This window comes from Schistocerca nitens, chromosome 4, assembly GCF_023898315.1.
Source record: "Schistocerca nitens isolate TAMUIC-IGC-003100 chromosome 4, iqSchNite1.1, whole genome shotgun sequence".
Lineage (NCBI taxonomy): Eukaryota > Metazoa > Arthropoda > Insecta > Orthoptera > Acrididae > Schistocerca > Schistocerca nitens.
In genome coordinates this window covers 222075692-222088717 of record NC_064617.1, presented here as the reverse complement: position 1 = coordinate 222088717, position 13026 = coordinate 222075692, and the positions used below count along the sequence as shown (strand labels likewise).

Here is a 13026-nt window from a genome sequence, read left to right as displayed (position 1 = left end):
TTAAAAACAGATCCAAGAAGAAGCAATCAAGTTTTTTCGCCCTCCTGACTATGGCAGCGAGGAAATTGAAACCTGAACCCCGCAATCGCTCTGAAACAGATTTATCTTTGGTAGCGATTAATGGCACTGCGCGCCGCGCTTGCGAACTAGGTAGCAACACACGTTCTAAGCTTATGTTTTGCAACGCTATGGCTCCGTGTGAACTAGGCTTTAAGGCTCCTGTAAACAATCAAACCCGTTTGTCAAATTTGCTGTCCTATATCTGCGCGTTTCTCAAACCAGCGCGCAGACGCACCAACAAATTTGGTCAAATTTAACCTCACTTTTGAAGCAGCTGTCAGGCTGAGCCTATCGTGTCACGAAGCACTTGACATTAGTCAGAAGGGATACCAATGCAGATAGAGCATTTCTTGCTCTGATTTCAAGATTAAGAAGGAAAAGGAAAGAAGACGCTGGTTGACGAAATGGCCGAAATTAAGAGATAAATATACCCACGAAAAGCTGAAAAAGGATGTATTACACTGAGAACCTGATAATTACAGGTTTCTCAGAATTGACACTCTGACATTTAATAACCTGGTAGAATTACTTCGCACTCACATGGATAAAGAAGACCCAGTTACACGAAAATCTGTCTCTCCTGCATCGTCTGTGGTGAAAGTTCGTTATATTTTTGCAACGTAGAAGCATACACATCATCTGTGGAAGAAGTGGAGAGCTTCGATTTCTTTTTTGTATTGCACTCCCATTAGTACCAGGGGCGTCCAATAAGTGATGCAGCACATTTATTTTCTCATCTAATTTCGGTTGAAAGAAATTCGGAATTTTGTTGTGGGATGTCGTGGAATATTCCCTTTTCAGCCGCTATAGTTTCACGAAGTTCCGACAGGTGACAGCGCTATACATAAGACTTCAAAATGGCATCTGCAATGGAGCTGGATTCTAAGCAGTGACCGGTCACTGGGTTTCTTTTGGCGGAAAGCCAGAGCAACGCAGAACACCTACAGAGACCTGGCAGTTGACAAAAGCATGATGAGTCGTTGGATGAGCCATCTGTCATGTTTGCGACAAGGTCATGCAAATCTGCCCAATGTTCCACATGTGGGCCAGCTGTACACAACTGTGACTCCAGCAGTGTTGGAACGTGCAGACACTCTCATTCGAAGTGATTGAAGGATCACAATCAAACACCTCGCTGCTCAACTGCACGTCTCTATTGGTAGTGCTGACACACTCGTACTGGGGTACTCAAAGAACAGAGGACCATAAAGAGCAACGAAGGACAATCGGTGTGGAATTGCTTACGTGTTATGAGGCTCATCGGAGCAAATTTTTATCGAACATCGTCACAGACAATGAAACATGGGTTCATCACTTCGAACCAGAAACAAAAGAGCAATCCATGAAATGGTGCCACACCACCTCTCCTCCAAAGGAAAAGCTCAAAGCCTCACCGTCAGCCGACATAGTCATGGCTGGAGTCATCTGGGACTCTGAAGAGGTTATTCTGTTTGATGTTCTCCCTCATGATGCGACGATCAACTCTGAAGTGTGTTGCGCTATCCTCAGGAAACAGAAGAAACGACTTCAGCTTCTTCGTCGCCACAAAAATTCAAACGAACTTCTCCTTCTCCCTGAGGCAAGTCTGCGCACCCGAGAGCAGCTCAAAAAAATTCATCGGATTGTTCTGTCTCATCCACTATACAGACCGGATCTGGCACGTTCTGGCTTCCATGTGTTTGTCCCAATGAAGGATGCACTCCATGGAAAGCAGTACGTGGATGATGGAGAGGTTATTGATCCAGCAAGACGTTGACTCCGACGTCCACCAGTAGAATGGTACCATGCGTGCATACGGGCCCTCCCAGTAAGGCGGCATAAGACCGTCACGTTGAACCGAGAATATGTTGAAAAATTGGGTTTTGCAGCCAGAAGATTGGGGCATAATACTGTGTATTGGAACCCTGAAAAAACTCAACCAGAAAGAAAATGTGTTGCATTACTTATTGAGCGCAAAGCCTTCCTGCGTAATATATGCATTTTAACTACGCAACATCTCTATCATTTTCGTAACTGTTAGTGCTCCTCTGGTTTTATCCTTGATTGCAGTCTCCACAATTGCGAAAATTCACAGAACAGTGAGATAAACCGCTGTTGTTGTCGTGGTCTTCAATCCTGAGACTGTTTTGATGCAGCTCTCCATGCTATTCTATCCTGTGCAAGCTGCTTCATCTCCCAGTACGCACTGCAGCCTACATCCTTCTGAATTTGCTTAGTGGTCTCCCTCTACGATTTTTACCCTCCACGCTGCCCTCCAATACTAAATTGATGATCCCTTGATGCCTCAGAACATGTCCTACCAACCGATCCCTTCTTCTAGTCAAGTTGTGCCACAAACTCCTCTGCTCCCCAATTCTATTCAATACCTTCTCATTAGTTTTGTGATCTACCCATCTAGTCTTCAGCATTCTTCTGTTGCACCACATTTCGAAAGCTTCTATTCTCTTCTTGTCTAAACTATTTATCGTCCACGTTTCATTTCCATACATGGCTACACTCCATAGAAATACTTTCAGAAACGACTCCCTGACACTTAAATCTACATTCGATGTTAACAAATTTCTCTTCTTCAGAAACGCTTTCCTTCCCATTGCCAGTCTACATTTTATATCCCCTCTACTTCGACCACCATCAGTTATTTTGCTCCCCAAATAGCAAAACTCCTTTACTACTTTAAGTGTCACATTTCCCAATCTAATTCCCTCAGCATTACCCGAGTTAACTCGACTAAATTCCATTATCCTCGTTTTGCTTTTGTTGATGTTCATCTTATATCCTCCTTTCAAGACACTGTCCATTCCGTTCTAATACTCTTCCAAGTCCTTTGCTGTCTCTGACAGAATTACAATGTCATCGGCAAACCTTAAAGTTTTTATTTCTTCTCCATGGATTTTAATACCTACTCCGAATTTTTGTTTTGTTTCCTTCACTGCTTGCTCAATATACAGATTGAATAATATCGGGAATAGGCTACAACCCTGTCTCACTCCCTTCCCAACCACTGCTTCTCTTTCAAGTCCCTCGACTCTTATAACTGCCATCTGGTTTCTGTACACATTGTAAATAGCCTTTCGCTCCCTGTATTTTACAGCTGCCACCATCAGAATTTGAAAGAGAGTATTCCAGTCAACATTGTCAAAAGCTTTCTCTTACAAATGCTAGAAACGTAAGTTTGCCTTTCCTTAATCTTTCTTCTAAGATAAGTCGTAGGGTCAGTATTGCCTCACGTGTTCCAAGATTTCTACGGAATCCAAATTGATCTTCCCCGAGGTCGTCTTCTACCAGTTCTTCCATTCGTCTGTAAAGAATTCATGTTAGTATTTTGCAGCCGTGACTTATTAAACTGATAATTCGTTAATTTTCACATCTGTCAACACCTGCTTTCTTTGGGATTGGAATTATTATATTCTTCATGAAGTCTGAGGGTGTTTTGCCTGTCTCATAGATCTTACTCACCACATGGTAGAGTTTTGTCAGGACTGGCTCTCCCAAGGCTATCAGTAGTTCTAATGGAATGTTGTCTACTCCTGGGGCCTTGTTTCGACTTAGGTCTTTCAGTGCTCTGTCAAACTCTTCACGCAGTATCATATCTCCCATTTCATCTTCATCTACATCCTCTTCCATTTCCATAATATTGTCCTCAAGTACATCGCCCTTGCATAGACCCTCTATATACTCTTTCCACCTTTCTGCTTTCCCTTCTTTGCTTAGAACTGGATTTCCATCTGAGCTCTTGATGGAAACCCAGTTCTAAACCGTAATAAATACTATTTCTTGCTAAATATGCGCGGAGAAAAACACAAACACCATCCACCAACCTGTCAAATCGGCTGTCAGTCACTATGTCTCTAATATACGACAAATACAGTCCATGTTGGACAAACACGTCAAACACAGCCGCACACTGTCAAATAATTTGAGAGACTAGTGGCGTCTGACAAAATGTTTGATGGTTTCATGGGCCTTAGCTTGGGGACGCAGCGTCTCCGTGTGAAGCAGTCTTAGGGGGGAGCGTACCGCTTGTGGACGCGCTCGTGGCGGTCGTCGAGGCTGAGCAGCGCGTCCTTGCGGCCGTCGCGGCGCGTGAAGACGGGCGAGCGGCTCCAGGGCGCCAGCACGGCGCGCATGCGCTCCACGTTGTCCTGCGTGCGCTGCAGTCGCTTCTCCAGGTTGTGCACCAGCCCGTGCAGCTTCTCGATGTACTCCCACAGTTCTGCGCACACAACCATATCACTCGTGCCTCGCACTGCCATTGACAGGGTGGGTCAGAATTAACGCTTTATTGAAAATAATTTACAACTTTTTTGATACTTAAGAAAGCATCTTGATCCTTACAATGTTAGAATTTATCGGTAAGCATGCGACAGTATTCATGACTAATATGTTCTACACTACTGACCATTAAAATTGCAACACCAAGAAGAAATGCAGATGATAAACGGGAATTCATTGGACAAATATATTATACTAGAACATATGTGATTACATTTTCACGCAATTTCGTTGCATAGATCCTGAGAAATCAGTACCCAGAACAATCAACTCTGGAAGTAATATCGGCCTTAATACGCCTGGGCATTGAGTCGAACAGAGCTTGGATGGCGTGTACAGGTACAGCTGCCCATGCAGCTTCAACACGATACCACAGTTCATCAAGAGTAGTGACTGCGTATTGTGACGAGCCAGTTGCTCGGCCACCATTGACCAGACATTTTCAATTGGTGAGAGATCTGGAGAATGTGCTGGCCGGGGCAGCAGTCAAACATTTTCTCTTTCCAGAAAGGCCCGTACAGGACCTGCAACATGAGGTCGCGCATTATCCTGCTGAAATGTAGGGTTTCGCAGGGATCGAATGAAGGGTAGAGCCACGGGTCGTAACACATCTTAAATGTAATGTCCTCTGTTCAAAGGGCCGTCAATGCGAACAAGAGGTGACCGAGACGTGTAACCAGTGGCACCCCATAGCATCATGCCGGGTGATACACCAGTATGGCTTCCAATGTGCGTTCACCGCTATGTCGCCAAACACGGATGCGAGCATCATGATGCTGTAAACAGAACCTGGATTCATCCGAAAAAATGACGTTTTGCTATTCGTGCACCTAGGTTCGTCGTTGAGTACACCATCACAGGCGCTCCTGTCTGTGACGCAGCGTCAAGGGTAACCGCAGCCATGGTCTCCGAGCTGATAGCCCATGTTGCTGCAGACGTCGTCGAACTGTTCGTGCAGATTGTTGTTGTCTAGCAAACGTCCCCATCTGTTGATTCAGGGATCGAGACGTGGCTGCACAATCCGTTACAGCCATGCGGATAAAATGCCTGTCATCTCGACTACTAGTGATACGAGGCCGTTGGGACCCAGCACGGCGTTCCGTATTACCCTCCTGAATCCACCGATTCCATATTCTGCTAACATTAATTGGATCTCGACCGACGCGAGCAGCAATGTCGCGATACGATAAAACGCAATCGCGATAGGCTACAATCCGACCTTTATCAAAGTGGGAAGCGTGTTGGTACGCATTTCTCTTCCTTACACGAGGCATCACAAAAACGTTTGACCAGGCAACGCCGGTCAACTGCTGTTTGTGTATGAGAAATCGGTTGGAAACTTTCGTCATGTCAGCACGTTGTAGGTGTCGCCACCGGCGCCAACCTTGTGCGAATGCTCTGAAAAGCTAATCATTTGCATATCACAGCATCTTCTTCCTGTCGGTTAAATTTCGCGTCTGTAGCACGTCATCTTCGTGGTATAGCAATTTTAATGGCTAGTAGTGTCGAACGCCCTGCATAAAAACGGGATTTTCCGATGTTCATTCCTCGGGTTCTATTGGCGATAGAAAGATAGGGCCAAGTGTTTTGGATAGTCCCTGGGCTAGGCCCATTTGTACCTAACAGAAGGATCGTCTTAGTGTCACTACGCTACAGTACAGGGTCAAAGTATGAATATGACAACTTCGTCCTGCTTAGCCAAATGGAGGAAATCGGTTGGCTCTTTTTGCATTTGATTTGGTCTACTGGGGCTTGGTGAGACTTATGGAGGCACCATTAGTTCATGGGTTGTTCCTTGAAAGACAGCGAAAAATGGCTTTTTTTGTTGTTGTTGTTATATTTTGCCTTTAGCAGCGGGCCAAAACCCAGCCAAGGATTCCAAAACGACTCTGCACAACAAATGGCTGTAATTTTACGATGCATTTCTAAGATCACTATCTCGAACAGTCTTGAAAATTTTCTTCATATCTTTATCCGTTTCCGAGGTACAGAGGTTCAAATTTACTTGTATACATAAAATCCGGTGTGAGACGAAAACTTAGTTGGGGTGAAATAACACGTGAAATATGCTGTAAAATGTCTCCGTTATCATCTGAGAAACCCATGCTGTAGTACTGATGTATATGCAAATTTTTTTGCTTATAAAGTCCTGTCTACTTTATTTCAGTTTTACATTCTTTTCATACGAGTTACATGCCCTACTACGGCCGGGAAAAGGAGGGAACCAGCGGAAAAATGCACGTATTGAAGCACAAAACATGCGAATATGTTCCTGTTTACTTAAAAGACTCTGACTGAAAAGTTTGGTACCAGCTCCCTCATTCTGCCTTCCTCAGCGCTTTAAAAATGTTACCAAAATTTTGGCATGCAAACGTATTTGCGCTTTGTTACGCCGAGAGAGAATAAGACAGTGACAGTGGCTAAGAGATGGAAAAGTAGTAAATAGTGGAAGAGAGTAGACAGTGGTTGCGTTTTTAGGGTATTCGGAAATCTCTGTTACAAACTTCTAGGAATTGTATAGGGGAGCGAGTAGATAATATTCTGAATTGAAATTCATGTCCTGAAACGTACCGTTTGCTTCATGCTGCAACCGTTTGTAAACATGTAGGTAACGCGACCACTTTTACAAGTAATTGATTAGGTGTGAGTCAGTACATCACTTCCTTTACTGTTTCACTCAATAACAGCCAGAGAAATTGCTCGTGTATTCATCGACGGATTCTCTTCAACGTGATGCAGTACAGTCTCTTCCAACTAGGGTGTGCGGCTTTTCCTTGGAGCACCACTGTCACACCTGCCGACGGTGAAGGTACCCTTCCTCGTAGCCGTTGCGTAAATGTAGAGAAAAGGGTATGCGGTGGAGTCGGACGTTATGGAGAACGCAACTTGATACAGGCGACGAGCAGCTCGTCTATTACCGTGAGCTTCGCCATTCAGAAGGACCTTGACGATGTATTCCGCAAAAGTGTACTCAGCCATTTTGCTCTGACACTCCCAGGCAAGTGAATGAGGCTCGAATCAGGTCAGAGAGATAAGACAGCTGTCAAATGATATCAGCCGATCCGACGTAACCCTCCCCCTCCTGCCGCCACCATGACTACCCTGTTGATACCCACCTAGCAAACATGTATTTCTTAATTCCGGACATAGGTTTCTATTCAAAATATTGTGTACTCATTGCCCTCTACAACTCCTAGAAGTTTGTAAGGAGAATTTCCGAACACCCTGTAGAAAAAGCGAAGGAAACAGTAGCAGTGTGTGTGTGTGTGTGTGTGTGTGTGTGTGTGTGTGTGAGAGAGAGAGAGAGAGAGAGAGAGAGAGAGAGACAAAGTAGCAGTGGAACACAGCTGACAGTGACAGAAAAGTTCTAGGAAAAGAGTGAAGGAGACGGTGTCAAGGGAGGAGCAATAAAAAGAAAGAGAAAGTGGAAGTGGGTGAGAGTCAGTGATAATGAGTGACAGAGTATATGACAATGACGACGAGGAAGAGAGAGATGGCGACAGTGCGAAGAGACAGCAGCCATAGGAAGGAAGGAATGATATATTAGCAGTAAGAGACAACAAGAGGGAGACAGTGATAGTGAGAAGAAAGTGTAGTAGTAGGACAGAACGAAGGGGACCGCGGCTCTGACACAAAGAGATAATGACAGTGAGTTGGGCTTAACGAGTTAGTGGGATCTTCTAAATAAACAGGAGCTTTTTTTGGCTGGTTACATTATATCTCATTTATGTCATTGCAAATACCAGTGGCGGACCATGGTGCAACGTCTAACCTTGCACGAGAGGACTGAACTGGCATCTTCGTACGAAGTATGGCGATGCGTGGTACAAGTACAGAGATGTTGGAGAGGCCTCGCGCTCGGTACATGCAAAGACCGTTAGGAATTGCCACTCGCCGGCCAGTGTGGCCAAGCGGTTCTAGACCCTTCAGTCCGGAACCGCGCGACCGCTACGGTCGCAGGTTCGAATCCTGCCTCGGGCATGGATATTTGTGATGTCCTTAGGTTAGTTAGGTTTAAGTAGTTCTAAGTTCTAGAGGACTGATGATCTCCGATGTTAAGTCCCATAGTGCTCAGAGCCATTTGAACCATTTGAACTGCCACTCGAAGCTAAAGGACACAGGTTCTGTACCAGATTTTAGGAGACCCTCAACATCCAGGACGGAGGAAAATGTGCAAGTGGTTCAGGAAATGTACACTCGTAGCCCTCAGAAATCACAAAAACAGACATCTCGCGAAAGTGGTTTAACCCGACACACAATCCAAACTGTTTCGAAGACAGAAATGAATTTTCGTTCATAGAAACCACATTACTGCCAGGAATTATTTCCGGAATACTGTAATCATCGGTTGTACGAGGGCAGTTCAATAAGTAATGCAACACATTTTTTTTTCTCGGCCAATTTTGGTTGAAAAAACCGGAAATTTCTTGTGGAATATTTTCAAACATTCCCGCTACGTCTCGTATAGTTTCATTGACTTCCGACAGGTGGCAGCGCTGTACGGAGCTGTTAAAATGGCGTCTGTAACGGATGTGCGTTGCAAACAACGGGCAGTGATCGAGTTTCTTTTGGCGGAAAACCAGAGCATCTCAGATATTCATAGGCGCTTGCAGAATGTCTACGGTGATCAGGCAGTGGACAAAAGCACGGTGAGTCGTTGGGCAAAGCGTGTGTCATCATCGCCCGCGTGCGGGCCGGCCGTGCACAGCTGTGACTCCTGCAATGGCGGAGTGTGCGAACACACTCGTTCGAGATGATCGAAGGATCACCATCAAACAACTCAGTGCTCAACTTGACATCTCTGTTGGTAGTGCTGTCACAATTGTTCACCAGTTGGGATATTCAAAGGTTTGTTCCCGCTGGGTCCCTCGTTGCCTAACCGAACACCATAAAGAGCAAAGGAGAACCATCTGTGCGGAATTGCTTGCTCGTCATGTGGCTGAGGGTGACAATTTCTTGTCAAAGATTGTTACAGGCGATGAAACATGGGTTCATCACTTCGAACCTGAAACAAAACGGCAATCAATGGAGAGTGGCGCCACACCCACTCCCCTACCAAGAAAAAGTTTAAAGCCATACCCTCAGCCGGTAAAGTCATGGTTACAGTCTTCTGGGACGCTGAAGGGGTTATTCTGTTCGATGTCCTTCCCCATGGTCAAACGATCAACTCTGAAGTGTATTGTGCTACTCTTCAGAAATTGAAGAAACGACTTCAGCGTGTTCGTAGGCGCAAAAATCTGAACGAACTTCTCCTTCTTCATGACAACGCAAGACCTCACACAAGTCTTCGCACCCGAGAGGAGCTCACAAAACTTCAGTGGACTGTTCTTCCTCGTGCACCCTACAGCCCCGATCTCGCACCGTCGGATTTCCATATGTTTGGCCCAATGAAGGACGCAATCCGTGGGACGCACTACGCGGATGATGAAGAAGTTATTGATGCAGTACGACGTTGGCTCCGACATCGACCAGTGGAATGGTACCGTGCAGGTATACAGGCCCTCATTTCAAGGTGGCGTAAGGCCGTAGCATTGAATGGAGATTACGTTGAAAAATAGTGTTGTGTAGCTAAAAGATTGGGGAATAACCTGGTGTATTTCAATGCTGAATAAAACAACCCCTGTTTCAGAAAAAAAATGTGTTGCATTACTTATTGAACTGCCCTCGTAATAAGGGGAGATGATGCTTGCTTTGTGTGAAGATTGGTCCGATACTTTCGGTAATATCTGTGGTCAGATGGCTTTGTTATCTGGCACAGTTGTTATTGTTGGGCAACAGGTGATCCGGGGGTGGTTGTTGAACAACTCTGCGTCGCTCAGAGGTCACGGTGTGGTGTGGCATGACATCCACAGAAGCTGTGGGTCCACATCTCATTCGCGACTCAATGAATGCAGAATGGTATCTTGATATGTTTGAAAATTGTGTTCACGGCACTGTATCCACATGAGACAATTACTATGACCTAATCTTTATGCAAGATGGAGCCCAGCCTCACTTCGCATATCCTGTCCGCACGTGGGTAGACATCTATTTTCCAGGACGATGGTTGGGACGTACTTGCCTCCTTGAACGGCCAGCAAGGAATTGTGATCTAACGACCTGTGACTTCACTCTCTGGGGGTGAGCGGTAGAGGAAGCTTACCGCACAAAACCAAAAATTCTTGATGATTTGGAGGACCGAAATTGCCAAGTTCTTGGAAACGTTTATCTGCAGAAGTCTGTCGTAAACATCCGTATCAATTTACGAAAACTAGTTGATAATGATGGACTTTCTGTTTAATTTCAGGAATGCATGATAATTCTACCATTGGAAGGAACATGTTTTTTTTACTTTATGAAAATTGGTTAAATATCAAAAAAGCTATAAACAATTTTTATAGGGAGTTAATTCTCGCCCAGCCTGTATATTACTAAACGGAGAACACGGTTCGTGGTGCATGGATCCAGTTGCAGGTTGACTATCTAACAGCTTCTAGGGGCAACAAAGACTTGATTTTAAATATTTCACATAGTTATTGACTAAAATTAAAAATTTAAAATGCTGCCATAATTTACTCATTAAGAGATATAGTCTTACGTTAAAAGTTCAACACAATAAGACAAGTATTACAGTTACAAAATGTGTATATGTCTTGCGCTCCGTAACCGACAGCGCACAAATTACCCAGACTACATTCATTCAGTACTTGAGAATGAGAGCATTTAGCGGCTTCCAACCGGCTTAACACATAATTTCAAATCTTTTCGAACTTTTTTACCGCTGACACCCTCCCCCCAGTCCCCATCCCCCTCCCTCAAAAAATGATGAAAGGGAAGGAGCTAACTGCTGTTCATGCAATAAGGCTATGGTATAAGACATGACACTATAATTTATTACCTCTTTACCTTAAATTCTATTCGCAACACATCTGCAGACACATGAACATATACCATTGAGTGTACCTGGATACTTATAACGTTGTACAACACAGAAATCAAGTGATATGACGACATAAGCACTGATATGCTTGAAAAGCTAGCTTTTGCTTAAAACGGACCGCAAGTTACCCATGCTGTATTCATCCAGTGTTTGATAACGAGAGCACTTAGCGATTTCAATAAACTTTAAATAAAATTTCAAAACTTTCGTAAACTTTTTGTCGCTTACATGGCTAACGTCAAATACACACTAAAAAACAAAAATTAAACAAAAGCGGCGCACCACGAAGCAATTATCCGAATGGGACGGAAATCGGTAGATGTGATATACGTGTACAAGACAAAGAAATGAATACAATTTCAGATAAATTGGATAATTTATTCAAGAGAAAGAGGTTTACAAATTCAGCAACTCAATAATGCGTTAATCCACCTCTCACCCTGACACTTCCCCATAGAAAAATTATGAATGACTGTGCTAGTAAGCCGGCCGGTGTGGCCGTGCGGTTCTAAGCGCTTCAGTTTGGAACCGCGTGACCGCTACGGTCGCAGGTTCGAATCCTGCCTCGGGCATGGATGTGTGTGATGTCCTTAGTTTAGTTAGGTTTAAGTAGTTCTAAGTTCTAGGGGACTGATGACCACAGATGTTAAGTCCCATAGTGCTCAGAGCCACTGTGCTAGTAAACCTCTTACGTTATTTGATTTTCAAACAACTGAGCGAAACTGTACGTACTCAGACATTTCTCTCTTTACTTGTTCTGATCATCACTAAACTGACACACAATATTTTTTTAGCGCAACGCAGTCTGACTTTCAATAATCCATACAAAAGAATGGCCCTGACTAACAATAACCTATACCTTTCATGAATCACTTACCTCACAAAAATCTTCGTTACTCGAACTACTGCAATACAGCGAGCGCCAATACTGCCAGCTAAATAAGAGATTCTAACTACTGAAGGTACTAACTACTGATAGGCATAGTTATCAAATGAATGATTTTGATGGAGAACAAACAATGTATTTACCTTAATAGAGTTCAAAAGTCATAATATATACATCAGTTCATGACATCTAGTCTTCCAAATTTCCAACAGTGAGTCCAACCAGCCACAGACTGCACACAGCACAGTCAGTGATTTTCATACAGAGCGCTACGTGGCGTTACCAACATAAAAACCTGAACAGCCTACTTACAACCCTTGTGCAAGCAGTTATTCGGCTTGGCCTTCACTGATAGGCTTATTAGATGTCCTCGCGGATGTCGCACTAATATTTGTTCAATTGACGCGTTAGATCGTCAAAAACCAGAGCTAGTTGGAGGGTCCTGCCCATAATGTTCCAAACGATTTCCATTGGGGGGGGGGGGGGGGCGAAGATCCGACGACATTGCTGACCAATGTTTGGCAAGCGCGACAAGCAGTAGAAACTCTCACCGTGTGCGAGCGGGCATTATCTTGTTGAAATGTAAGCCCATGCTTGCCTTGAAGGGCAATACAACGGGGTGTAGAATATCGTCGACGTACCGTTGTGCTGTAAGATTGCCGCGGATGACAACAAAAGGAGCGCTACTATGACATGAAATGGGACCGCAGACCATCACTCTCACAAGGGAACCTCCCCATCGCACACCTCTCAGATTTAGTTATAAGTTGGCACAGTGGATAGGCCTTGAAAAACTGAACACAGATCAATCGAGAAAACAGGAAGAAGTTGTGTGGAACTATGAAAAAATAAGCAAAATATACAAACTGAGGAGTCCATGCGTAACATA

At 44.3% G+C, this 13026-nt stretch overlaps 1 protein-coding gene across 1 annotated transcript in view; it reads right to left on the bottom strand.

The window, feature by feature from the left end:
- LOC126252221 (dynein beta chain, ciliary) overlaps nucleotides 1-13026 on the bottom strand; it is a 769797-nt gene that overhangs the window by 575504 nt on the left and 181267 nt on the right. The window contains exon 15 of the mRNA XM_049953092.1: nucleotides 4078-4273. Coding sequence (XP_049809049.1) covers nucleotides 4078-4273 — 196 coding nt within the window. The remainder of the gene's footprint in view (nucleotides 1-4077; nucleotides 4274-13026) is intronic.